Here is a 25,825-nt window from a genome sequence, read left to right as displayed (position 1 = left end):
AGATTTTCAGCATTGGGTTGCAGAAATATTAACATAATTAGTACTATTCTCTTTCCTCTGTGTTCAAGCTTCTGCAACAAACATAGTAGGGATTATTTTTTTTTAATGGAGATTGTATTGCATGTTTTTTTTTATATTAAGTCCTCCTCAATTCTTGTAATGCTTGTCAGCTTTTCTAAAATGCCTTCTATATTTAACAGGCTCGATTTTATGCCCCTACAACTATCTTCATTGATGAGATAGACTCGATTTGTGGGAGACGTGGCACATCGGATGAACATGAAGCAAGTCGCAGAGTGAAATCTGAGCTTCTTGTGCAGATGGATGGTAGGAGGGAGACCACTGGCTGAGATTTAGGGTTATGTTGAATTCCAGTTGTTTTGTAAACTAATCTTATGCCAGTAACTCTTTTGCAGGTGTAGGGGGTGCATTAGAAAGTGACGACCCCTCTAAAATGGTGATGGTTCTGGCTGCAACAAACTTTCCATGGGACATTGATGAAGCACTGAGGAGGAGGCTGGAGAAAAGGATCTATATTCCTTTACCCAGTGGTATAGTCAAGTAGTCATACTCTTGCTCTCTCCCTCTGTGTCTCTTTGATGCACACCCTCACCATCACTCGCACATACAGTAGCTACACAAACAAACTTAATACAAGGAACCAGAAGGAAATAATATCGTGCCGCTATGTGACCTGTGTTTAAAAACACAAAGGAACAAAAAACAAAACCCCAAAACAACAACAAAAATTTTTTTTTGTTTTAATACAAATGGCATACCAGTGTAGGTGGTTATTAGTATCAGGCTTATATCAGCAGTTCAGGAATCATCACCATGGCCAATGCATTGATTCATCACTGAATATCACTTTATATTAATAATCTCCACTCCATGATTACTTCTTTTTAGCCCATTTTAACCTTGTTTCCTTATGTTTGGGTGTTAGTATTGGTTTTCATTTGACCTGTAAATAGGTAAAATCCTAATTCATCGAGCTGTGTTCTTACAGTTCTGTCACAAACACTCTCTCCCATTTTCACCCATTTGTTTCTCTTTAGTTTTCAATTTGTAATGCCTTATGTTTTGAGTTTGATATACTGAGGTTTGGAAGGCTTCCGTGGACTTCCCATTTATTTTTCTTTAATAATCTAATTTTATTTGTTTGAGGTACATGTTTAAACAAAAAGGAAAATTAAATGTATAAAATACTGTAAACATACCTTCCAGGTTACAGACAATGAATAAATTAATTAATTATTTAAGCAATAATACATGAGAGGGAGTACTATAACGTGAGATAACGTGTGGCCGAGTGCTGAAGATCAGTACACCAGTGCCAATATTTCATGTTATAACACTGCCTCTTGTGTATAATTGCATAAAAAATTAATTCATTTATTTGTTGTCTGTAACCTCGATGGAGCAGCAGTCTATCATAGGGCACCACACACTCATTTACATGTTCAGCCACAGTTTGTTCTCGCCGTTTATTATTAGGTTTTAAGATAAAGAAGACAGTGAAAAATGGTTTGTTTGTTTGTTTATCAACATTTCATGAGGCAGAATAGTTCCATTCCGTCACACATTCCTTTTTGCTCTTTTCAACAAACTCTGAATCTTTAATTGGTGCGATTCTGGAAATGATTTTTCAACTTTAAAAGATTTTTTAACTTTGGTTTTATCCAGCGAGCCAGTCTGTGTTCACACTAAGGCTTCAGGCTGAGTCAGGATAGAAGCAGAGATGAATGCATAAAGTCAATAAAATGCCATGGTTTAACCATTGTTTACAGTGGATTCAGATCGTAGTGATATATATCATACACTGAACAATGCCAGAATGAAAGTTCTCTCTGTTTATGTTAAACTGAGCATTTTGGATTATTGCTACAGAGCCGTACTGCTGAGCTGGTGAACGAGAGCAGCAGAGAAAAAAGATGCGACTTGACTCGACACAATCACAGAAAACACATAGACGTAGCAATTTACTTTTATTTATTTACGATTTTCTTTTATTTACAAATCAGAAAGCAGAACGGTCCACTGCACCATAACCTTTTATTCTGTTTAAAATAATGTGCGTGAAAGGAAAACGAACTGGTTCCCCATTGGATGAAAAAATCCAGGCACACTCTTGTAAGCGCTGGTGTTGTTGCTAGGTTACATGTATTTTGCGGAGTGATACCTGAAGAGCTTCAGTCAGAGTGCCATTATTGTGTAATATTGGCACTCCTGGAACATCTCTCAGCCAATCACATTGGAACTAACAGTGGTATAATATAGAATATGGTACAATTATGTTTTCTAAAGGCACTAAATATGTACATTTGTGACATCAAACGGTACCACCAGTGTGTCAGTTTCTTTGAAATTGTATTTTTTCTACTAAGTCAGAATATTTAGCTAATAAACAGAAAATATTTAATTTTATACATTGTTTATTTGTTGCAATGTGAAAAAAAGGTGGGATATACATTATGTAAGTGTGAGGATTCAATTTTTTTCGGCGGAGAGACATAACACATACATAAAATATCATAGACAAAATTACACAACTTCCTTAAGTAGTGAATTTCATGTTTTGTTTTGTCCACAGTGCTGCAGGAGGAGAAAAATTAAACTTATTACATTGTTTTTTCTTTGGGTGTGTATTTGTAGTCTTGGGCCCTGTCCTCTGCTGTTCTGAAGTGTGTCCAACATACCTGATTCAACTCATTAACCACATATCAACACCATTATGAGCTGAATCAGGTGTGTTTGGAACAAGATAAACATAACATTGCAATTTGATATTGCAGTGCATTGAACCTGATATCACTCTCTTTAGCAAAAGGCAGAGCTGAGCTGCTGAAGATTAGCCTGAGGGAGGTGGAAGTGGCACCTGATGTCGACTTGGTTATCATTGCAGAGAAGATTGAGGGCTACTCCGGTGCTGACATTACTAATGTCTGCAGGTATGCGAAGAAGCAGCTATATTTTTCCATTGCATGTTACTTGTTCTAATCAATTTTACTCAGGTATACTTGCTTGTTCCCTGATTGGTTTTCCCCCCCTGCCCTGAAATGTAGCAGTTGACAATGCAAATCACATTCTCTATTGGGAACTGCAGGCTTTGGAAACCACAACAACGGCAGTAGTAATTTTAAACGTTGTTTACTCATAATTCGTCAGTTGTTGTTAGGACCTGAACACAGTTAGATTTTTCATTCCTTGAAGCTCTGTCCAGCTCTTGCTGGATTCTTTCATTGGCCACCAATCTGATGTGTGTACCTATACACTCTATACCTATAGAGCCTAGGAGGGGCAGTGGGTTGAAACAAATATTAATAAGAGGGAACGATTTACAATTAGTGGGGAAGTTTAATTCATTTGAGTGAATGAATTGCAGTGTGTGCACATGTTTTATTTAATTCAAATGAATGAATAGCAATTCATGGGCATATTTTATATAATTAAAAGGAAAGATTTACAAATTGTGCTCCCATTTTCACAAATCTGTGTGCAGGAAATAATTAATTCATTCACTGGGATTAAGGCAGCCTTTTGCCAAAACTTCTTAAAATAGCGCATGTAATGTACTCTGGTACTAATGACTGCAGTCACTGCACATGAAGTAAAATTACCTTAATTAATCCGTAAAACAAAAAGATATCAGTTTAGTGTTTATCACACACACTTAAAAATTATGGTTCTATAAGGGTTCTTTAGTAAAGAAAATGTTTATATATAGAACCCTGAACATTGGATGAACATTTAATATGATTCATTTTTTTTTTTTGCATTATGAAAGGGTTCTTCAGATTGATGGAGAATCTGCTAATGATGGTTCTATTTAGCGCCTTTTAGAAACGGGTGTATATGGCACAAAAACGATTCTATGGTAACAAGCTTGAAATTGTAACAAAAAAAGAAATGTTTTGGTACACTTTCATGATGCAAAAAACCCTTTAATCATGCTAATGTTTCTTCAAATGTTCAGGGTTCTATTTAGAACCATTTTCTTTTACTAAAGAACCCTGGTAAAAGCATCATTTTTAAATGTGTACTGTGTACAAATGAATTATGAAATGAGTGTACAAAAGTGTTGAAATGGCATGAATTATCATTATCTTTTTGGTTTAGCACTTGAAGCGCCTATTGCTGTCATTTAAACACAGCAAAAAAATAATTATTTGTATCGGATCGAATTCCAGAGCCCTCCTTTCATGACATTTCCTGTAATTGTCCTGTTTTTGACATGGAATATTTTATATTAAATATAAAATATTTTACATAAATAATTCCTGTACAGGTTAGGCTCTGATCTGTGCATCAGCTTCCCTGTGGGAAAAGTTTTAAGTGTTTTAAGCACACACTTATATAAATAAATAAAAAGCTATATATACAGTTAGAAACAAACTGAAACAAGCTTCAGATAAACAAAAAATAAGCCTATTAATAAATAAATGTATAAAAAAATGTTTTATTCACACTGCAATGAAATAATTCATATAAATAAAAATATAAAATATATACATTAATATTAATACATCTAAATGTAAATGAATTAATGAATTATTTTTAAAAATGAAACATGAATAAAACTTGTTTGCTTCTCTAACACTAGAAGACACAAAACCATTAAGTGGCGGACTGTGCATTTATATTAACAAAGCTTGGTGCACAAACTTTTCCACTGTTGGGAGACACTACTCTCTCATGATTAAATGCAGACCTTTTTATCTGCCAAGGGAGTTCACTTCCATCATCATAACCTCAGTTTACATCCCACCGGATGCTAATACCAAGCTAGCTATAAATGAACTTTATACAGCCTTTAGCAAACAACAGACTGCTCATCCGAAGGCTGCTTTTGTAGTCGCTGGTGATTTTAATCACTCTAACTTAAAGATAGCGCTTCGTAAATTTCACCAGCATGTTTCCTGCAATACAAGAGGAGACAAACCTCTGGATCATGTCAAGCGTCCCTGGAGCGTACACCGTGACCTCCCTCCTGCACCTGGGGAATTCAGACCACCTTTCTTTGTTCCTCATTCCCAGGTACTCTCCACTAATCCAACGTGTGAAGCCATCAGTAACAACTATCAAAGTGCGGCCAGCGGAGGCAGACTCTGTACTTCAGGACAGGTTTCATCACACAGACTGGAGTATGTTTGCTTCATAGGTTACTTGTGGCTCGCACATGGATATTGATACATACACCTCCTCTGTGTTGGAATATATCAAGACCAACATTGACAGGGTTACCACACAGAAGTTGATCACCACATGCCCGAATCAGAAACCATGGATGAACAAGGAGGTGCGTCTTCTGCTAAAGGCCCGCAACATCGCCTTCAAATCAGGTGACGCACAGGCCTATAGCATATCCAGGGCAAATTTGAAGAGAGGCAACAAGATGGCTAAGCACTGCTACAAGCTTAAAGTAGAGGACCACTTCTCCAATTATGATCCCCGACGCATATGGCAGGGTATTCAAGCCATCAGTGAGTTCAAGTCAAGCAAATCCACTCTAATAACTGCAAATGTCTCCTTTCTGAATGAGCTAAATTATATTTATGCTCGTTTTGACAAAGACAACAGGGAGACGGATAACAATATCAGATCTTCTGCAGTCCTTCAGCCCCTCACACTCACCTCTACTGACATCTACAATGCACTGAGCAGGATCAACGCACAAAAGGCTGCTGGCAGAGATGGCGTTCCCGGGTGTGTGCTGAAAGCATGTGCGAAGCAGCTTACTGGAGTCTTTACGGACATCTTCAATACGTCTCTCACCCAGGCACTGGTCCTGGCTCAACTAAAGGTCTGTCTCCCACCTACACTGGACTCTCATCAGTTCGCATACCACAATAATAGAAGCACAGAGGATGCTGTTTCCATTGCACTACATACTGTGCTCTCACATCTGGATAATAACAACACATACGCTAGAATGTTGTTTGTTGATTTTAGCTCAGCATTTAACACAATAATCCCAGCCAAGTTAGTCACTAAACTTGGAGATCTGGGCATTGACTCCTCTCTCTGTTATTGGATTAAAAGCTTCTTGACCAACAGGCCTCAGCATGTTAGGTCAGGCCATACCTACTCCTCCACCATCACACTCAACACTGGCGTGCCCCAGGGCTGTGTGCTAAGCCCATTTCTCTACTCCCTCTTCACTCATGACTGCAAGACTGTTCATGCATCAAACTCTATGATCAAGTTTGCTGACGACACCACAGTGATTGGCCTCATCAGCAACAATGATGAGCCTACAGAGAGGATGTAGAACATCTGGTCACATGGTGTACTGACAATAACCCGCTTCTTAACACCAACAAAACAAAGGAACTTATCATAGACTTCAGGAGGGAGAAAGGTGGCATGCACGACCCAGGATCTGTCCTGGACCTCCAACACTTCCAGCCTGGTCAAGAAGGCTCACCAGCGCCTCTTTTTTCTGAGGATGCTAAAGAAACAACATCTGTCTCCAGCCATTCTGGTAAACTTCTATCGCTGTGTAATTGAGAGTATCCTGTCCAGCTGTATCACAGTCTGGTTTGGGAACTGCACTGTTGCAAAAATTACAGGGACCTCACTTCCATCAGTTGAGGAAGTACAGAAGAAACGCTGTCTTCGTTGCCTTCTGGCAGGCGCGTCAGGAGCCTCCGGACCAGGACAAGTAGATTGACAAACAGCTTCTTCCCCAGAGCTGTCTCCTTACTGAACTCTGTCCACCGATAACACACACTCATCCGTAATCTGGTCATTGACTGCACTACATTCTCTGTAAACTATTTTTACACTGTACATAATTGTATATTATATTGGGTTACATATATTCTGGACATTCAATTAATGTAAACATATCCAACCCTCCTTTGGTAACCCAACCTGTAAATTAGTTATCTGTATATCATGTTCATAGTATTTATATATCCATTGTATATCATGTTTATAGCATTTTTCTACTCCATCTGCACATCATGTCTTTCTCGCCAAACTATATATTTTTATTTTATAAAATATAATATATTCACATGTATATTTGTCCATATTCATGCATATATCTTCTATATTTGTACATTCTGCACTTACTGCTTACTGCACACTGGTTAGATGCTAAACTATATTCCGTTGCCTTGTACTTGTACATGTGTAATGACAAAGTTGAATCTAATCTAATCTAATTAGTTATTCACCCACTGGGTCTGATCAAGCAGCGTATTGGTCAAGCAGCATAAAATCCTTAGTCATGATGTGAGTCTTACAACCTGAGTCAGATTTCCTTAATTAGCTTTTCTTAAACTGTGTGGTGCAGAGATAATGATCTATCCTACTTAAGCAATTTACTGTTTTACTTCCTAAGCTTTTCTTTTTGTTGCTATCCTTGAGCTTGGTGCTAAATACCACATTCCAAATAACACAACCCTGTGTGGGGGCTGGGTGCCCTGTGGATATTGAGGGATTTTTTATGCTGGTCATGTGGATCGAACCAGCACGCTTTCAGTTCCAAGCTTATTTCTCTAACCATTAGGCCACGGCTGCCCACACATAGATAAAATTTAGCATGGAAAATTTAAAGGATAAAAGAGAAACAGGACAGCCAGAAATAAAATAGATAAGGACAATTTGAAGTATATACACCACTGTACCACTTTAAAATAAGACTACATTTATAAAGGTATATAAATAGTTTCAAAATCTGTTATTAGTTAGGTTGTAAACATAAGTCATTAACAAATATTTGTAACACTTTTTTGTCTAATAGTGAAAGTTTCAGAGAACTAATTGAAAATGTCAGCAAATAATTACCTAAGACCTGAGAATTTTAATTTAATAATTTCATGTACATCCCATTTCACAATGAATCACTAAGTAACGATCTGAGTGTCACGCCCTGGCCCTGGCCCTGTCTTGTCTGTTGTTCCCACCATATGCTCACATAGCACATGGCTCTTTGTTGTTGTTCTTGTCTCCGCCCTAGTCCCACCTTAGTTCCACTTTCACTTGTCTTTTTGTCTTGTCTGTTCCTCGCTTTGGTTTGCTTCCACGTCTTTTTGTCTTGTCTGTTCCTCGCTTTGGTTTGCTTCCACGTCTGTTTGTCTCTTCTGTTCCTTGCTTCGTTTGCACAAGTCTGTTTGTCTTTTCTGTTCCTTGCTTCGGTTTGCTTCCACCTGTGTTTTGCTCACAAGTCTGTCTCTGTTTAGTTATATTTTGTTTAAATAAAAGTAATTGTGTTCTAGCAAGTCTGTCTGCCTCTGTCAGTCCACCACGGTCCTGACAGGTTTAACAGCATAGATGGATGTAGTTATAGACCTAAGTGTGTAGTCTTATTTAAAAGTGGTACCAGAATGATACAATGAGAATAACAATGAGAAATGCTTTCCATACAGTCACCACTTTAAACAACTGAAATGACATCAGTAAATAATTGTATCGAAAAGTACACCTACCTAGAAACATCTGCACTTGTTATGCTTGTAGCGGAGTAACCGTATTCGAGCTGGTTATGCTTAATGGTGATTATAACTTATAATATTTATTATTATTATTACTGACTTAAATGATAAAAATATTAACAATTAATTAGAGAGGAAATACTGTCACTGCTTTTTTTTTTTATTTTTTTATTTTTTTTTTTTTTTTACATTTTAGGCCCTCACTAACAGTATATTTTGACAGAGATGCGTCCATGATGGCAATGCGTCGGCGGATTCAAGGCCTCGGACCAGAAGAGATCCGGGCACTCTCCAAAGATGAACTTCAGATGCCTGTCACAATGGAGGACTTTGAACTTGCTCTCAAAAAGATCTCCAAGTCTGTCTCTGCTGCTGATCTGGAGAAATATGAGACATGGATGAATGAATTTGGCTCTGTTTGATTATGTGATTTGAGGCACACCGGAAAGAAAAGCAAACTGAACTTGGGAAGTTTAATATGTTCTGTGAAGGTCAATAGCTTAAATGAAGCTTAAATCTTCTCGCTCAGAGTGTTTCAGACTTGGAAGGCTGGAAGTACTAAGCCAATGTCCAGTTAAATTTAGATATATGATAAAGGAAAGAAGCTCTGTGCTTTTTTAACCTTTAATTCACTACTGCTGTAACACACTGGTTGCACAGTGTGGTATGAAATAGGTTTTCTCATTTAGTTTCTTGATTTAATCATCTGCTAATCACCTATTTTTTTGTTTTCATTTTAGTCTTAAAGTCTCTTAAATACAGATAGGCTAAACAAATTTGTGTGTTTTGTGTACAGTATTTGTTTTTCCATGTTAGATATTGTGTGTTCTGTATTTTATTTGTTACTGATGTGACAGTTATGTAGTGGAGTATGGATCAAATCGAGAAATAAAAAAAGTTCTGAGTGAGGAACTCTCCACTTTAACAAGGATTTTTGTTTGGAACAGAACCCACATTCCACAGAATTTTGTGTGTGCGTACAAACTCTCATCAAAGACTGAGCAGGACACTTTCCAGCGACACCCTCCCTCATCTTATTATGCTTTTAGTCAGAGGGGAGAACAAACAAAGTGGGGAATAACTGTGGGTGACAATTCGGCTTTATGGCCGTGGCGCCTAAAAGGCGAAACTTATCTCGTGTGAAAACTAAACAGATGGCCCCAGAATTGACCTTGCACTGAACTCCTGGAAACTCATCCGCAAAGGACGAACAGCATGGACCCACAATCACGTCTCGCCTAAGGTCGCCTAAATACTTAACGGAAATAATCAAATTCCAATTATGTGTATGCGATATGTATGAATGTCACTCTTTGTTGTCCTCAGATGAACCTCTACCAACCAATGAAGTGATTTGTATTACTGTTTCAATCATGAAAGAAATTTCTGTCTCTAATTAAGAAAACGAATTAATATCTTCTAACATAATATTGTAGTGGTATGTAATCATAAAGTACCCAAGATATATACACGTAGATGTTTGATATTAATAATCCAGGACACATATTATGCTATACCACAAGTATGTATAAGTAATTTCTATGTTATTCAATTTTGTGTATACGTGTATCCTTTCTCTCTCTCTCTGAAACGTGAAACAAGTCACGTGGACCCAGGATCCAATCAAAGGAAGGACACCTCCCAATAGGGCGTGACCGTGCTATCTTTGAAAAGAGGGTGTCGACTGATTTCTGATCTCTCTTACTTCTGAACGCTCTTACGCTCTGATCCTCTTACGCTCTTCCTCTTTCTCCGAACTCTACTGTGCGCGCTCTTACGCGCTCTCTCTCCCTCTTACGCTCTTTCTCTAATTTTCAACCTCTCCAAGCAAGACGTTTTTCTCTTCTTTACGCCGACGAACAAAGACTTTAAAAGGACCTCGCTCAGCTTCCCAGGAGACGTCTTGCGCCAGCTAGAGTGTGAAAGAAAATTTACCAGTAACGTCGCGTAATTTTGAATGATCCTTTGTTTCTTTTTATTGTGTTTATGTTTTATCGCCCAACCTAAATTTAATCTCACGAGTGATCAAAGCAGGTGAAACTTATTCGTGGCCAGAATAAGATATCACCCCTTTAGATTAGTTGATAGCGGATATATTAGCGTTATAAGCCGACTTCTGAGGGCACTACTTCTGAAGACTCGAGTGACGAGCTAACTACTCCGAAGACGCCTCCCCTTTCTCAGGGGAAAGACCAGCCAGGCCTGCAATCCTCCGTGAAAGGGAACTCCCGACCGACGTCGCCCCGTCTAAGGCCAAGAGTGTCTGACTTAACCTGGAAGGAATCCCCTTCCCAACGAGCCTACCTTCAACGTCGAGGGGAGGACAAGAAGCAAAACTCGGAGCACGGAGGTTAAAACAGCGGGACCCGACGGCTCGGTGAAAACGGCAAAAAGAGTAAGCAAGCCAAAATTCATTCACTCTCCAGAAGCTGGTGCCTAATTAAGTCCCTTGATAAATTTTTACATTAAGTAAAACCTCAGTTAGCAACACATTAGTCACAAGTCCTAGAGCCTAGCTTATCTTTAAATTCGAATCGGCTTCACCTGCGTTGATGCCGTGAGATTTTGAGATTATGCTATGTTAAGTAAATATTCTTTTTGTTAATAAATATTTCCATTATTTGAAATCACAGTGTGTGGAGTCTGTTCATTAAAAGTCTGAAGATCCTGAAGAACTCACTTAGCTTGGTCATTATTCATTCTCAAACTAATTGTTAACATTTTAATTACTGAAGCCAATTATAAAATTTTAATTACTATCATTAGTCAAATATCAGTAATCATAAGAGTTTGAATAAGGTCAACGCTACAAACACAATATATAAATATATATTTATATATATACCACGGTGTATACACAACATACACTACATTATAATAAATTGTTTGGTTCTATCCATTGGCTTCCTATCCTCTTCCAAATGTTACATATACAGTTTATGCAGTGCTGAGCCCACAGTAGAAATGATAGTGTTATTCTCCCTATTACATGTCAGTGAAGTATCACAATGGTTTTGAAGCTATTATTTTAATGCAAACGTTATTTAGCTCATGTCTTCCAGAGAAAGAAAAGACAAGAAACACACACCTTTAAACTTAATATTACCCATCCTTACTCCATATTACATCCAGTCTCCTTACTATTCTGGAGACTGCCATATTACTATCATCCCACTCAGGGCAGGTTATAGTCTGGTAGAAATAATAGGTGGGTGTCAGGACTGCGAGGGCGGACTGACGGAGGTGGATGCATTCTCTAAAACACAGTGAACTATTATTTAAACAAAAGATAACAAAACAGAGACTTCGACAGAAAGACAACAAACAGTGAGCTAACAGAGACATGGACAAAGGGAGCTAAGCAGACTCAACTTGGACACGGAGTGCTAAACAGACTAAATTAAAACATGGACAGCTAAACAGGGCTAATGGTACAGACAGACTAGAGAGCTAAACAGACTAAAGAGGGATACAGATAAACTAGAGATACGGACAGACTGAAGGGAGCAAAATGACAATGACAGTGGAAACGAATGAACGACAAGAGGAAGAGAGACAAGGGAACTTAAATACATGACGCAGACAAGAGACACCTGGAAAAGATAACTAGGGGGTCGGATTACAAATGAGACTGACGAGGACACTGATGAGGAGGAGGAACAAAGGCGGGACAAGGGTGGAGACACGAACAATAACAAACAGAGCCCATGGCAGGGAAAACAGACACAACAGGACAAGGGCGTGACAGTGGGCAATTTGTGGGGTATAAACATTTACTATGAACATGTGTTATACACCAGTGAGCCATAACATTAGGACAAGCTCTTTGTATCTACACTGACTGTCCATTCTCTCAGCACCACTGACCATACAGGAGCACTTTGTAAATTAACAATTAGAGACTATAGTCCATCTTTTGGCTGCGCATACTTTTAGTCCACTTTCATTCATTTTAAACCCCTTAGTGTTGTCTCTGTGACTGAGGATAGTCCCCCAATTAAAAATATCCAGCTAGCAGCGGCATATGGGCCGAGGATGACCAACACAAACTGTGGAGCAACACATGAACTACTGGCAAAAATTATGGAATCACCACTCTTGAAGGATGTTCTTTCAATTGTTTAATTTTGTAGAAAATAATACATCACAGATAAATACTTAAACTTTTTTTTTCAAATTTACAACCTTGTGTTAAGAAACAATAAAAAAAGGAGATATAGAGGATATAAATGTTGTAGTCAGTCACCATTAGTATTTGGTTGCACCACCTCTGGCTTTAGAACAGCTTGAATTCTCTGAGACATGAACTTAACTAATGACAAAGGCATTGACTCCAGTTTCCGCCCACTTTCTCATTTCTCATTTGTTTTGTTGTACATTTTCTGGGTTCAAGACATGTTGCTTTAAGTTTTCTGTCTTGACGCTTTGATGTCTTCCTTGGTCTACCAGTATGCTTCCCATTTCCAACATTCCCATTTTGTTTGTACATGGTCCTGATTTTAGACACAGCTGACTGGGAATAACCAACATCTTTTACAGCATTCCATGATGATTTACCTTCTTGAAGAAATTTTATAATCCTCTCTTTTGTTTCAACTGACATCTCTCATGATGGAGCCATGATTCTTGCCAATCTGCTTTGTGCAACAGCGCTCCAAGGTGGGAGCACTCATTTTTGACTATAGACTAATTAGAAGATTTAATTTGATGCAGGTATTTGTTTTAGAACTGCAAATTACAGAGTGGTTCCATAATAATTAATAATTATTCCTCAGAATTAAGTGATTCCATATTTTTTTCCTCTACTTGATCTAAAAAAAATTGTGACTGAATACAACAATATTTCTTTTTTTTGCCAAATGCTGGAATTTTGAAAAAGATATTTTTGTGACATGTCTGTCAAGCTAAAATATGGTAAATGTGTTTTCAAATATGAGGGTTATTTTTCAAATGAAAGGATGATGACCATGTTAGGCATAGCATTTACCCAAATAAAATATGTCATGCGTACAGCCAGACCAAGTGCACCAAGTTCCACAAGGAGTCCATAAACATAAAACCAATTTTAAATGGCTTTATAATCCAACATACAATGGACTATGGCTGCCGGAGGTACCTGCTCACCTGCCTTGAGAAGTTTTCAGCCCGCCATTCCCAGTATCTTCTACACTCTGTACCTTCACACCACATCAGTGGCCCCTGTTGTCACCATGTTGCAGCTTCTGGCAATTTGTTGGGACTGATTCATCACAGACCTTTACGAAAGACCTCCATGATCTATACAGACTCCAAGGCTGCTACTACCAGCAGTTTTAAATTTAAACTCTTTTATAATTTGTTTGACCAGAGGAGGATGGGTCCCCCTTGTGAGTCTTGTTCCTTTCAAGGTTTCTTTCTCCAGCTTCGAAAGAGCTTCGCAATTTCTCTAAAGTTGCTTTGTGACATCATCAGGTTGTAAGAAGCACTATACAAATAGATTTGACTTGACTATGAGAGTGTAGAAATCATTATATTACTGCACTACATGGGGTGTAGGGACACATTTGAGATTCAGCTCATGACTTTTTAATGATTTTTTTTAAATGGTTGGTTTTAAATGAATATCTCAGTCTTAACCAACACTGTCCCAAATAGTGCCACTTTCCCTAAATAGTGTACTGCACAGATAATAAATATGACTACTACACTTCATGCACAAGCTCAACAGGACGATGTGACCCTAAAAACAGAATGTAAATTGTTTTATAATCCAAAATACAATGCACTATGTGAGTGCAGAAAACCATAATGTTGTGCCCTACATTGTGCACTACAGTAACATTTGAAACTTGGTCCATAGTTTTGGGACATTTTTGATTGGGCATTTTAATTTGATTTGACAATGGTTTTTAACATATTAAATACAGTACTCTGCCATATATAATGTTTACATGGTATTCCAAGATATCTATGTTTTTAAATTAATTTTATAATTAAAGCAGTGTTTTCTTTTGCTTAAATTGTTTTGTTTAATGGGCTGGATCAGTTCTCAAGCTGGCTTCAGTAATCACTGGCGAAGGTGGACCTATATTTGGACTTAATATTTTCATGTGGGAAAAGACTGATACATATTATTTAACATGTGCTGAAAGTATCAGCAAAAACACACGCTGGTAGGTGGATTGGCGACTCAAAAGTGTCCGTAGGTGTGAGTGAATGTGTGTGTGTCTGTGTTGCCCTGTGAAGGACTGGCACCCCCTCCAGGGTGTGTTCCCGCCTTGCGCCCAGTGATTCCAGGTAGGCTCTGGACACACCGTGACCCTGAATTGGATAAGCGGTTACAGATAATGAATGAATGAATGAATGAAAGTATGAGACTCTCCATCAATTTATGGGCAGAGCATCTGTTGCTGAGACTAGTTCTTCACTACGTGGTACACTCCAAGAATCTGTGAAAAGCAAAAATAATTCAGTGTTACCCTAATATGTTGCAGGAATAGAACATCCGCATCCTACTTTATGCCTTTCAAATTTCTGAGGTCTCTCCACAATCCAGAAATGAATTAGAAACCATTAGTTTGCACAGAACAATTTCACTTCATAATGATAGTACAACAACTCATTATGTTACTCACATAACATCAAGTCATTCTGATGTGCCATTTCAAAATAATATGTATGTAATGGATATGTATGCTTAATTTAAATTATGTGTTTTAATAATTAACTGAATTAATAATTCTCAGTGAATTATTCCTGCAATTCTTTTTATCAGTTTAGTGCATTATTATTAATGTTGTTGTTGTTGGTTTGTAGTAGTTTTATTTGTCTGTATATATTTTATATAGTGTATTTACTGCTAATCATTCAATACATGTCTGTGAACTTGTGTAATCTGCCTGTGTATAGTCACCTATATATTTTTTTTCTCTGAGCAAGGCACTGAACCCTCAAATGCTCCCCAGGCTCTGGGTGTGTGCTCACAGCCCCTAGTGCATTAGTGTGTGCATGTGTTTACTGCCACTGATGGGTTAAATGCGGAAGACAAATTTGTAATTATATGACACATTGCACTAAGAATATCATGAAAAAGTTTATTTATTTCAGTAATTCCATTCAAAGAGTTAAACTTTTATATTATACTCATTTATTACACACAGACTCATATATTTCAAGTGTTTATTTCTTTTAATTTGATGATTATAACTAATCGGGAAATACCTTTTGTTATGTTTTGTTTTATTCTGATGTACTGTAAGGGTAAATGGCCACTTGAAGAGGTGACTTTATAATTTTTAATTATGATAAATATTCATATGGTATGACCATTGATGTGTGCAGGTGAAAAGGATCTTAACCTCCATATAGATCAACAAAACAATATTTAGTTTTTTAGTTCTATCTGGTGGTGAAAGAATTTACTACTGTAGCATAGTGTTGCCAAGCAGTTATAGTATAAATGCACCTACAGAACTATTTAAGGGAGTACTACTCTATGGATATTTTCCTAACATGGATATATGTGGTATCAGCCAAATCCTAAAGACCTGAACTATAATAATTATCAATAAAATGCTGAACTTTCATCACTATGTGGCTTACAGGCCCCTCCCAATAATGGAGATCCAGCATGAATTCTAGAAATCACAAATGCACCTATAACTCAAAAACGCTTTCCCCAAAAATTTCAAAACTGCACATGCTTGATCAGTATGAGGATCAGATGACATGATTAAATTGTGGTGCCACTGCAATCCTAGATGGCGCTATAACACAAAGTCCATTTAATCAGTTATTGTCCAATTGTAGCACCCCTTTTGGGGGATTAGAGTCATATTGTATATGCTTCTTTATAATAAAGAATTAGGAAGAACCACCAAGGACAAACCATTCAAATCCCATGATGATTGGACCTTGTTAAGGTTGTCAAACATCTGCTGTCATCTGATTGGCCTATGACGATCACAATTTTGCCTGAATCGAATTGTCCTTAATTGTTTCACTTATAGCCTTGCCCACAGAAGCAGCATTCGGTCCGATCTGCCTTGCGGATTCTGAGATATAAACTTGTAGCATTTACAGCGCCCCCTATATGAATAATGGCTCCTCCTTTGACATGCTACCTCAGAATCATATCTGGAAGTAGAATATGAAATTTGAACACATTTGAGTAAAGTTTGAAATTGTTATAAATTTATAAGTAAAACATACGATAAGCAGAAGAGGTTCATTTGCATATGGTGGCCATATTGAATCGAAATTTTAAGGTTTTTTTGATAATTATTAACCATCAGACTCACATTTTGGCACCAAGCTCAAGAGAATTGGACAAAAATCCCCGGACTAGTTCGCAAAAGTAGGTTTTGCAAATTATGCAAATTAGTGTGAAAATAACTTGGGAAAATTGAAATTTTGACTAACCCGTTTTTGATTACACCAATCGGTGTAATTTATCTTGTCCTCCGAGACGAACACAAACTCCATCTACCCTCCAAGTGGGGAGTCTGTACGACCTACGGTCTCTTCTGCACAATGACTTTTACAGGAGAAAAGGGAAAAAGAATATCCTGAGGGAGTAAAAGTCGTAACAAGGTTTTCGTAGGGGAACCTGCGGAAGGATCATTAACGGTGACCTGGCCATGGTGGGTGCCCGCCCTCCATGCCAGTAGCCACTCGGTCTTTAAGCAAGGCCAAATCCCCCGGTGGGTACCTTAAAGGTATGGACCCCAGACACCTTTCGTAGTCGGCTAACGTGAGTCTCCCTCCGGGGGGGGACGGAGCGGGCCGACCTCAGAACTCGGGGTTATGGGAGGACCGCCTTTGGGTGCATAGGTTGCCGGCCACCACCCCGCTCGCGGGGGTCTCGAGTGATAACGGAGCCGCCTGCCGGTTGTTAAACCAAACCATTGATCGTTAAAGGCTTTAATTCTGCATGCGCGATTCAAAGGGGCTAATGCAACCCCCAGGGCATTGGCCGGTGTTCGCCGGCCTTGTTGGGATCTTCCGTAACCCCCAGGGGACGGGAGCGCACCACGGGCGAAACTCTTTCCCTCTCGGGTTAGAGCGGAGCTTAAGAGCGCATGCAGGGATCGGGAGGTGTATATTGGCACTTCCCTGGGCTTCGCGAAAGACAGACCGTATAAATAGTCTAAGACCCGTGCACGAGTTGAAGGGGCTGATGAGCCCTGGATGTGGAACACAGGTGGGATCTCCATCCAGCCTCACCCTCCGTGGGGACTTGGGAGCACACCACCGGGCCCGCTCATCTCCTCCGGGGGGAGAGCGCACACTGGCTACAAACTTTAGACCGGGACCCGTACGCAAGCTACATCAAACTTGAGAAACCCCCCGAGGCGTGAACCGGCGCAACGCCGGTCTTAGTGGGATCTTTCAGATTTCCCCCTTGCTGGGGACTTGGAAGCGAACCACCGGCCCTCACTGGAAACAGCGAGGTTAAGAGCGCATGCTAGCCATCTACACCCCCAGGTGTCTTGGTCTCCTAACATGTAAAGGGAAGGTCGGGCACCACTGAGGCGATCCATCTGGATGCCAAGCCGGGTTTAATGACCCCCAGCCCGGGGTCACCCAACCATAAAATTTCCTTTGTTCATGAATCCCTTCCATCTCATCCAAGGGACGTGAACCTAACCTAAACCCTTACATTCTGTTGTTCATAAGGCTTTAACCCAAAGTCCCATCCGTAAGGGCGGGCAAAATGATACAACTCTTAGCGGTGGATCACTTGGCTCGTGTATCGATGAAGAACGCGGTAAACTGCGTTAAATAATGTGAAATGCGGAACACAGATCATCGATATTTCGAACGCACATTGCGGCCGTGGGGGTCCACGCCTGTCTGAGGGTCGCTTTACCCATTGATCGGTCTTCCCAGACCGCGGCTGGAAGTTCGCAGGACCTCCACCTCGGACGGCCCTTCGTCTTCCTAAACCCAGACTCGGTTCTTAAACCACCGTGTGGCGAGAGCTCCGGACGTAGGGAGAGCCATTAGGTCCGGGTCCCATCTGTCATCGTCTCTCCCCGCTGGGCTCCCCGCCGTCGGAGGGTGGGCACCGTAATACGGCGAGCAGCGGGGGGGTTCGCGCCCAGCGCCCCGCAAAACAGCCTCGTAGCGCGACCTCAGATCAAACGAGACAACCCGCTGAACTTAAGCATATCAGTAAGCGGAGGAAAAGAAACTAACAAGGATTCCCTTAGTAGCAGCGAGCGAAGAGGGAAGAGCCCAGCGCTGAATCCCTCTTTCCCCTGACCGGGGTGGGCCGGGAAATGTAGCGTACTGAAGTCCGTTTGGTCTCGGTGCGGACGTGGGACCAAGTTTTGCAAGGAAGTGTCTTCCATAGATGGTGAAGGCCCGGTATCGTCCCGCATCCCGCCGGGTAGATCGGGCTTTCCGGAGTCAGGTTGCTTGTGAATGCAGCTCAAAGTGGGTGGTAAACTCCATCTAAGGCTAAATACCGGCACGAGACTGATAGCGAACAAAGTACCGTGAGGGAAAGTTGAAAACAGTACTTTGAAGAGGGAGTTCAAGAGAGCGTGAAACTGTTGAGAGGTAAACGGTCGGGCGACCGAGAAGCCCGCTCCGGGGGATTCAGCCAGGCGGATGGCCCGCGCTTGTGTGGTTCCGTGACTTCATCCGGATGCGAGTTCATCCGGGCGAGAGAGGGGGCGACCCCACTCCCTGCTCGGCCCTGAGTTTCGCCTCCCGACTTCGGGCATCGAGGGCGTATGAAGGCTCGACCCGTCAGGTGTATTTCCCCCGCGTGGTGGTGAGTCGCGACCGGCTCCGGTTAGGCTTGGAAGGGCCCGAGGGTGAAGGTAGGTGCGTCCGGAGATAGGGCCCACGGCCCCGGACACGGGCGTTCCGCTACAGCCCCTCGCTCCGACTTCGCCTATAACGCCAGGGCCGCGAAGCAATGTCCTTTCCGCGTTCTCCCCTCCTTCGGGATGGGGTTGGGGCCCCCCCCGATCGTCCGGTCGAAGCGGGCCGGCTGGGCTGTCCTCAGCCCCGGGCTAGGCCCACTATGGCGAGAGGGGGGTAATCCAGGCCCACAGCACCGAACGCCTAAGGTCAGCGGCTAAGTTCAGACCCCGACCGACCCGTCTTGAAACACGGACCAAGGAGTCTAACGCGTATGCGAGTCAAAGGGCTTGAACCCCGGAGGCGCAACAAAGGTGAAGGCCGGCGCGCGTCGGCTGAGGTGGGATCTAAGACACGGTGTGGGTGGGTTGACAGCGCACCACCGGCCTGCTCTCCACCGAGTGGAGAGTGGAGCAAGAGTATACACGGTGGTACCCGAAAGATGGTGATCTATGCCTGGGCAGGGCGAAGCCAGGGGAAACCCTGCGTGGAGGCCCGTAGCGGTCCTGATGTTCAATTTGGTCGTCCAACCTGGGTATAGGGGCGAAAGACTAAACAAACCATCTAGTAGCTGGTTCCCTCCGAAGTTTCCCTCAGGATAGCTGGCACCAAACTCAGTTTTATCAGGTAAAGCAATGATTATAGGCTGCGGGGCCGAAACGGCCTCGTCCTACTCTCAAACTTTAAATGGGTAAGAGGCCCGGCTTTGCAGGCTCGGAGCCGGACATCGAATGATGGTGCCAAGTGGGCCACTTTTGGTAAGCAGAACTGGTGCTGCGGGATGAAGCGAACGTGCGGGTTAAGGCGCCCAACGCAACGCTCATCAGACCCCATGAAAGGTGTTGGTTGATATAGACAGCGGGGCGGTGGCCATGGAAGTCGAAATCCGCTAAGGAGTGTGTAACAACTCACCTGCCAAATCAACTGGCCCTGAAAATGGATGGCGCTGGAGGGTCGGGCCCATACCTGGCCGTCGCAGGTGTCATAATCCCCAATTTGAAACACGGACCGTATGCTGCGACGAGTAGGAGGGCCGCCGTGGTGGCGCTGAAGCCTCTGGCGTAAGCCTGGGTCGAGCCGCCGCGGGTGCAGATCTTGGTGGTAGTAGCAAATATTCAGATGGAATCTTTGAAGGCCGAAGTGGAGAAGGGTTCCACGCCAACAACGCTTGGCCGTGGGTTAGTCGGTCCTAAGGGATAGGCGAACGCCGTTCGGAAATGCTGGGGCGATGGTCTCGTCTGCCTCTCGCTGACCGAAATGGGATCGGGCCAATATCCCCGAACCTGGGAGCGGGGAGATTGAGTGCGGAGAGGCGCTCTCATGGCGGTAACGCAAACGAACCCGGAGACGTCAGTGGGAACCCCGGGGAGGATTCTCTCTCCTTGCTAAAGAGCTGGAGTGCCCTGGAATGGGATTGTCCCGAGAAAGGGGCTCAACGCTCTGAAAGGCGCCGCATGCATCTGTGAGGCAGCTGGGACGTTCCCCATTGGCCCTTGAAAATCTGGGGGAGGTATAGTGAATTTCCCCCCAGGCCGTACCAATATCCGCATCAGGTCTCCAAGGTGAACAGCCTCTGGCGTTTTGGAACAATGTAGGTAAGGGAAGTCGGCAAAACAGATCCGTAACTTCGGGATAAGAATTGGCTCTAATGGCTGGGCTCGGTCGGGCCCTTTAGCTGAAGCGTAGGCCGAGGGAACTGTTCTGGTTCGTCCTTGCCCCGAGGGTCATGCGGGCAAAAGCGCACGGCGCCCGGGTTGACTCCTCGTCTGCGTCTGTCGGTTAAAGTGCGTGGGTCGCAGCTGCGCGAAAAAGTCGGTGTTCCCTACCGGAGGTGCTTGGGGGACTCGGTTGGTGATGGTGGGAGGCGGTCGTGGATGGGACTCTGGCGGGGGTGCGTCCTTCGGGGATGAACCTCCGCCGCGTTTCATCTTCGGCCCTTCCTCCCAGAAGTCGGCCGGGCTCCGAGGCCCATCGCTGGGTCCCGGCCTCACTCGCGAGCTTGGCCTTCCGTTCTCCCCCCGTTCGGACGTGGGGGGGGAAGACTCGGGAGTTGTGTGCAGATGCGTCGCCGGTTGTAGGGGCTTGGGGGGACTGGAGCAGTGAGTCCGGAGCCGGGTGCGACGAGCCGAGGCCTTGTGGATCTATCGGGTGTGAGTCTCGCCTCGGGTGGGGCTTCAGCTCCGAGGCGGTTCTCTCAACCGGCACCCAACAGCCGAATTAGAACTGCTGCGGACCAGGGGAATCCGACTGTTTAATAAACACACAGCATTGTGAAGGCTCTTGGACGATTTTGACACAATGTGATTCCTGCCCAGTGCTCTGAATGTCAAAGTGAAGAAATTCACACAAGCACGGGTAAACAGCGGGGGTAACTATGTAAATAAACCCCGGAGTTTGTTAAGGTGAGCAGGGTGGGAGACCCAGCTCCAGGGACTCCGAGTCAAAGCAATGTGTTCCTCCACCTCCTCGTGGTAAAACCGGGCAACGTCCTGTGCGGTCAGGGCGGCTAAGAGAGGCTTCCCATGTGACGGACTGACCGACTGTTCACTCTAGCCAGGTCTCCATGGGCAGAGGACGAGTTGATTCTCTTTGGTGTGCGCTGGTGACGGTCGATCTATGAGGCTAGAGGCAAAGGCGTGAATAGGTCCAGCCTCCTAGCTGAATGGACGAACTGTTCTATTAGCATATCATGGGTGATCGCCGACCCTTAGGCCCATGAGGTAACGGCAAAACGGCCATCCTTAATGACGTGTGGACGAGTGTATAACCTACCAGCCCTGTGTCGGTCGATGGCACGATGGGATGGTTTAAAGACTCTAATGCAGTGACTACACTGGGAAGGAGCGCCAGCCTGGTTTCGACTGAGGTGGACATGCCGGCCCGGTCAGGTGCCACACAGAACAGGGTACAAAATAAAAATAGTGACTCAGTGATGGGGAACTTCTTCCCGTGATGGGTTCTTCGTCCTCGACCACACGGTTGGTCCCCTGCTAGGGTTTGACCGTAAGAGCAACGCCACCCAGGGGAGACGTTGTTCACATCAGGCTGGTAACCTACATGACAGTCTGGTTGGTTGGCCCAATGCGGACCCAACATGTTGTGGTCTAGCCGGTCAGACTCCCTTACGAGGGAGGGGTGGTGGTTAAGTTGGTTCCGTCACGGCCCGTTCTCTTCTGTGAGTGGGAAGGTATTAAGTATACAGTATCGGCTCCAATCTATGGCGTGCGGGCTTCCCGGCCCTCCCTCTCTGTGGACATCCGGGAGAGGTCATGGGCGAGGCTAGCCTGGTTAATCCATTCAGCTCCACTATGTTTCGACGTTGTAATAAATATGGCCGGATTTGACCTGTGTTCAACCCCCTGCTTGTGTTCACAGGTAATCCACCGCGACGTTTTCGAATCTGTTGAGACCGAGAAGACGACACGGACCGAAGCGGGGCAGACAAGGATATTCTATCTCGAGGTCGGGCTGAGATGGATCAAGACACTCAACGGTGCTGCAGGGGGCAGCGTTAAAACCTCCAAAACAGAGTAGCCCGCTCTGCTGTAGTAACAAAATGCCTCGTCATCTAATTAGTGACCTGCATGAATGGATTAACGAGATTCCCACTGTCCCTACCTACTATCTAGCGAAACCACAGCCAAGGGAACGGGCTTGGCAGAATCAGCGGGGAAAGAAGACCCTGTTGAGCTTGACTCTAGTCTGTCACTGAGAGGCTACATAGGGGGTGTAGAATAAGTGGGAGACCCGCCGAAAGCCAGCACCGGGGCGGGCTGTCCGTGAAATACCACTACTCTTACTGATGCCTCTCTAACCCGGTGGGGCCAAAAAAGCCGAATGGTCTCCTACATCCATCCGACGGGTGCCTATAGGTAGTTTACCCACCCCAGGGACTGCCTAAGGTCGATAGGCCTCCGACCACTGCCCACTTGCGGGGTGGTGGAACGGGCCGCCCGCCGGCAAAGTTAACCTTTAACCACCGATCGTTACAGCCTTAATTCGGACAAGGTCGGTCGGACCTCGTAAAGTCTCCCTCTGGGAGGATCACCCAATCTCCACCCCCCCCTCACTCTGTCCCCAATCGAAGCAAGTACCACATGGGAACACTTTGGTTGTAGATTAAGAAATAAATTTTATTTATTTTCACACAAAACATAAGCCCAATGGGGGCGCAGAAACACGGAGTGAATCCCAGCTGGGTTGCGCTTCGAAGAGGTCCGGTTCAGGGCGCTTCGAAGGCGGAAAGACGGTTCTCACGAGCCCGCATCACATCGGCCGCAGAGAGGCTGGCTCGGTAGAAGGCCCAGGCGGTGATGTTGGAATGACACATGCTTGTAAGTCACTCGATCTCGATCGTCGACCTGCAGGTTCGAAATCTGGAACAGAGACGAGGTGTCAGAAAAGTAGGAAGGCCGGGCCGGGTCAAGAGACACATAAGTGCGACACTCACCTGATTCGAAACAGCCGTGCAGATGAGGTTGAAGGCCACCGCGCCTCCAAGGCCTGCATCTTGCCACGCGAGCCGAAGAAGGTTGTTTGCATTATGCAGCTGGTCCCCCCCCGGTCTAAGAACACAAACCCGTCCTGGGTCCCATGTAAGTCGGTGAGAGCGGTCAACCAAGAGAGCTCGGTGGCGGACAACCCGATCGGAGCATCACCGAACGAGGCACTGGTCTTATGGTTGCGGACGTAGATCACAAAGCCGGCATCATCCGTGGCGCTGGCTTGCATCAGCTCCTGCACGGTCATGTTACGAAATACCACCGACCGATGTCCTGTTAGCACGGACAACAGGCCGAGGAGGTAGCCCTGGAGCATCCGTAGTGGCGACCGGCAGGCGGTGTCCCCCGTCCGGGCCTCTTCGATCAGCTGAGGGATTCGGGTATTAGCGTGGCTTAGAAAGACCCTGAAATCCGATGGTGGTGGCAAGCGATTTAACTTGGCTCGCTTCACGCGTTGAATGTGGCCCAGAATCGTGCGAGCAAGGTCCCTATTTGCCTTGGCGAAGGTCAAATGAATCCTCTGGAGCTCTTTGGGGCTGAGCCCAGAGACCTCCGGGCTGAAGGCGCCCACATGCGAGATGAATGACTTGGCGCTGTGGAGATAGCACTTGACGGTTGTCGATGTGTATCCCCGCTTCTGCAGGCTCTGGATCCAAGTCGAGACTCTGGAGTGATGGAAGAATGACAGGTCTGTGAATTCGCAGCCGGCCGGGGTGCAGTGAAGCAGGAATCGGATAACTTGGCCCCATCGCTGGCAAGAGTTTTCGACGTCTATCGGGGATGCGTCTACCCTGAGGTAGAAGTCCTGGAACTCATCTACCAAACGGCTGGTGTAGGTGTCCCGAAACCGATGCGGGACCACAAGCTGCTTCCCCCGGGAGGTTCGCCGTGCAAGCTCGGTCTTCGAATCTGCGTCCGAGGTGGATTCGGCAGGGGAAGGCTCGCTCGGTTGGTCGTCGCTGTCGACCGGCTCCGGCGTGGCTTGGCCCGTTGTGGCTGGGCCCGGTGAGGCAGGGTCCGACGATGTAGGTTCCGGTGAGGCAGGGTCTGGGGAACAGGATCCCGAGGGCGGTGGAGAGTTCAACGGCTTAGCCTCTTGATGGCGACACAGAAGGTGGATGGTGCGAAGGCGTCGAGCGGCAGAAAGAGCTATCCGAAGAGCAAGGCCTTTGAGGGAATGCGCAGAGCCCAGGTGATCAGCCGGCGAAGAGAGAGACGGCAAGCCGCAGAGAGGGCAGTCGAGCTGTGACGAATTCTCCCAGCTTCGGTCCAGTTCTCGGAGGAAGGCTACGTCGTCCGGTCTGAGTGGATGGAAGACGGCAAGGTGAATAGTCAGATCCGTGGCAATGGCTTGTTCGCAGAGCGGGCAGCTATCCATTGTGACAGAAATGACGGCTCTTGGGAGAAGTCGACCTCCTTATATACCCCGTTCGTCCATAAACTGAGGAATTTTTTTCATAATGACCCTGTGAATATAGCATTTGACATGATAGAATATGGAGAAATTGCACATTTTTCTAAATCCAATGGATATTTTCTCTTTATTTTCAATGAGTCTCAATAATCTAACAGGCTCACTGAAGACACAATATTACATACTATAAATATCCTGAAGATGAAGATATTTTGATGTGGATTTATTTTTATAATGACTGTATAAACACAGCATTAGAGGTGATAGAATATATGGAGGAATTGCGCATTTGGCTAAATTCACTGGATATTTTCCCTTTAATTTCAAAGTGTCTCAAAAATGTAAAAGGCTGACTGACGACACAATATTACAGACTATAAACATCCTCAAGATGATGAAAGGGCGGCACGGTGGCGCAGCAGGTAGTGTCGTAATCACACAGCTCCAGGGGCCTGGAGGTTGTGGGTTCGATTCCCGCTCCGGGTGACTGTCTGTGAGGAGTTGGTGTGTTCTCCCCATGTCCGCGTGGGTTTCCTCCCACAGTCCAAAAACACACGTTGCAGGTGGATTGGCGACTTGAAAGTGTCCGTAGGTGTGAGTGAATGTGTGTG

At 44.1% G+C, this 25,825-nt stretch overlaps 1 protein-coding gene and 1 pseudogene across 5 annotated transcripts in view; both read left to right on the top strand.

The window, feature by feature from the left end:
* The window catches only part of katnal1 (katanin p60 subunit A-like 1), a 32,541-nt gene extending 21,493 nt beyond the window's left edge, over positions 1-11,048 (top strand). For 2 of the 5 annotated variants that reach the window (XM_066651392.1, XM_066651389.1), the window contains exons 7-10: positions 201-327; positions 417-551; positions 2,825-2,951; positions 8,641-11,048. In XM_066651392.1, the coding sequence (XP_066507489.1) occupies positions 201-327; positions 417-551; positions 2,825-2,951; positions 8,641-8,866 (615 nt within the window). In that variant the 3' untranslated portion in view covers positions 8,867-11,048. Of the gene's footprint in view, positions 1-200; positions 328-416; positions 552-2,655; positions 2,749-2,824; positions 2,952-5,037; positions 5,289-8,640 lie in introns of those variants that run through there. The other 3 variants (XM_066651390.1, XM_066651391.1, XM_066651393.1) reach the window with 3 other exon arrangements.
* Positions 11,049-18,145: 7,097 nt separating this feature from the next.
* On the top strand, positions 18,146-18,288 carry LOC136675316 (5.8S ribosomal RNA; annotated as a pseudogene).
* The last annotated feature ends 7,537 nt before the right edge of the window (positions 18,289-25,825 follow it).

This window comes from Hoplias malabaricus, chromosome 18 (assembly GCF_029633855.1).
Source record: "Hoplias malabaricus isolate fHopMal1 chromosome 18, fHopMal1.hap1, whole genome shotgun sequence".
NCBI classification, from domain to species: Eukaryota; Metazoa; Chordata; class Actinopteri; order Characiformes; family Erythrinidae; genus Hoplias; species Hoplias malabaricus.
This window is presented reverse-complemented; position numbering and strand designations above follow the sequence as displayed.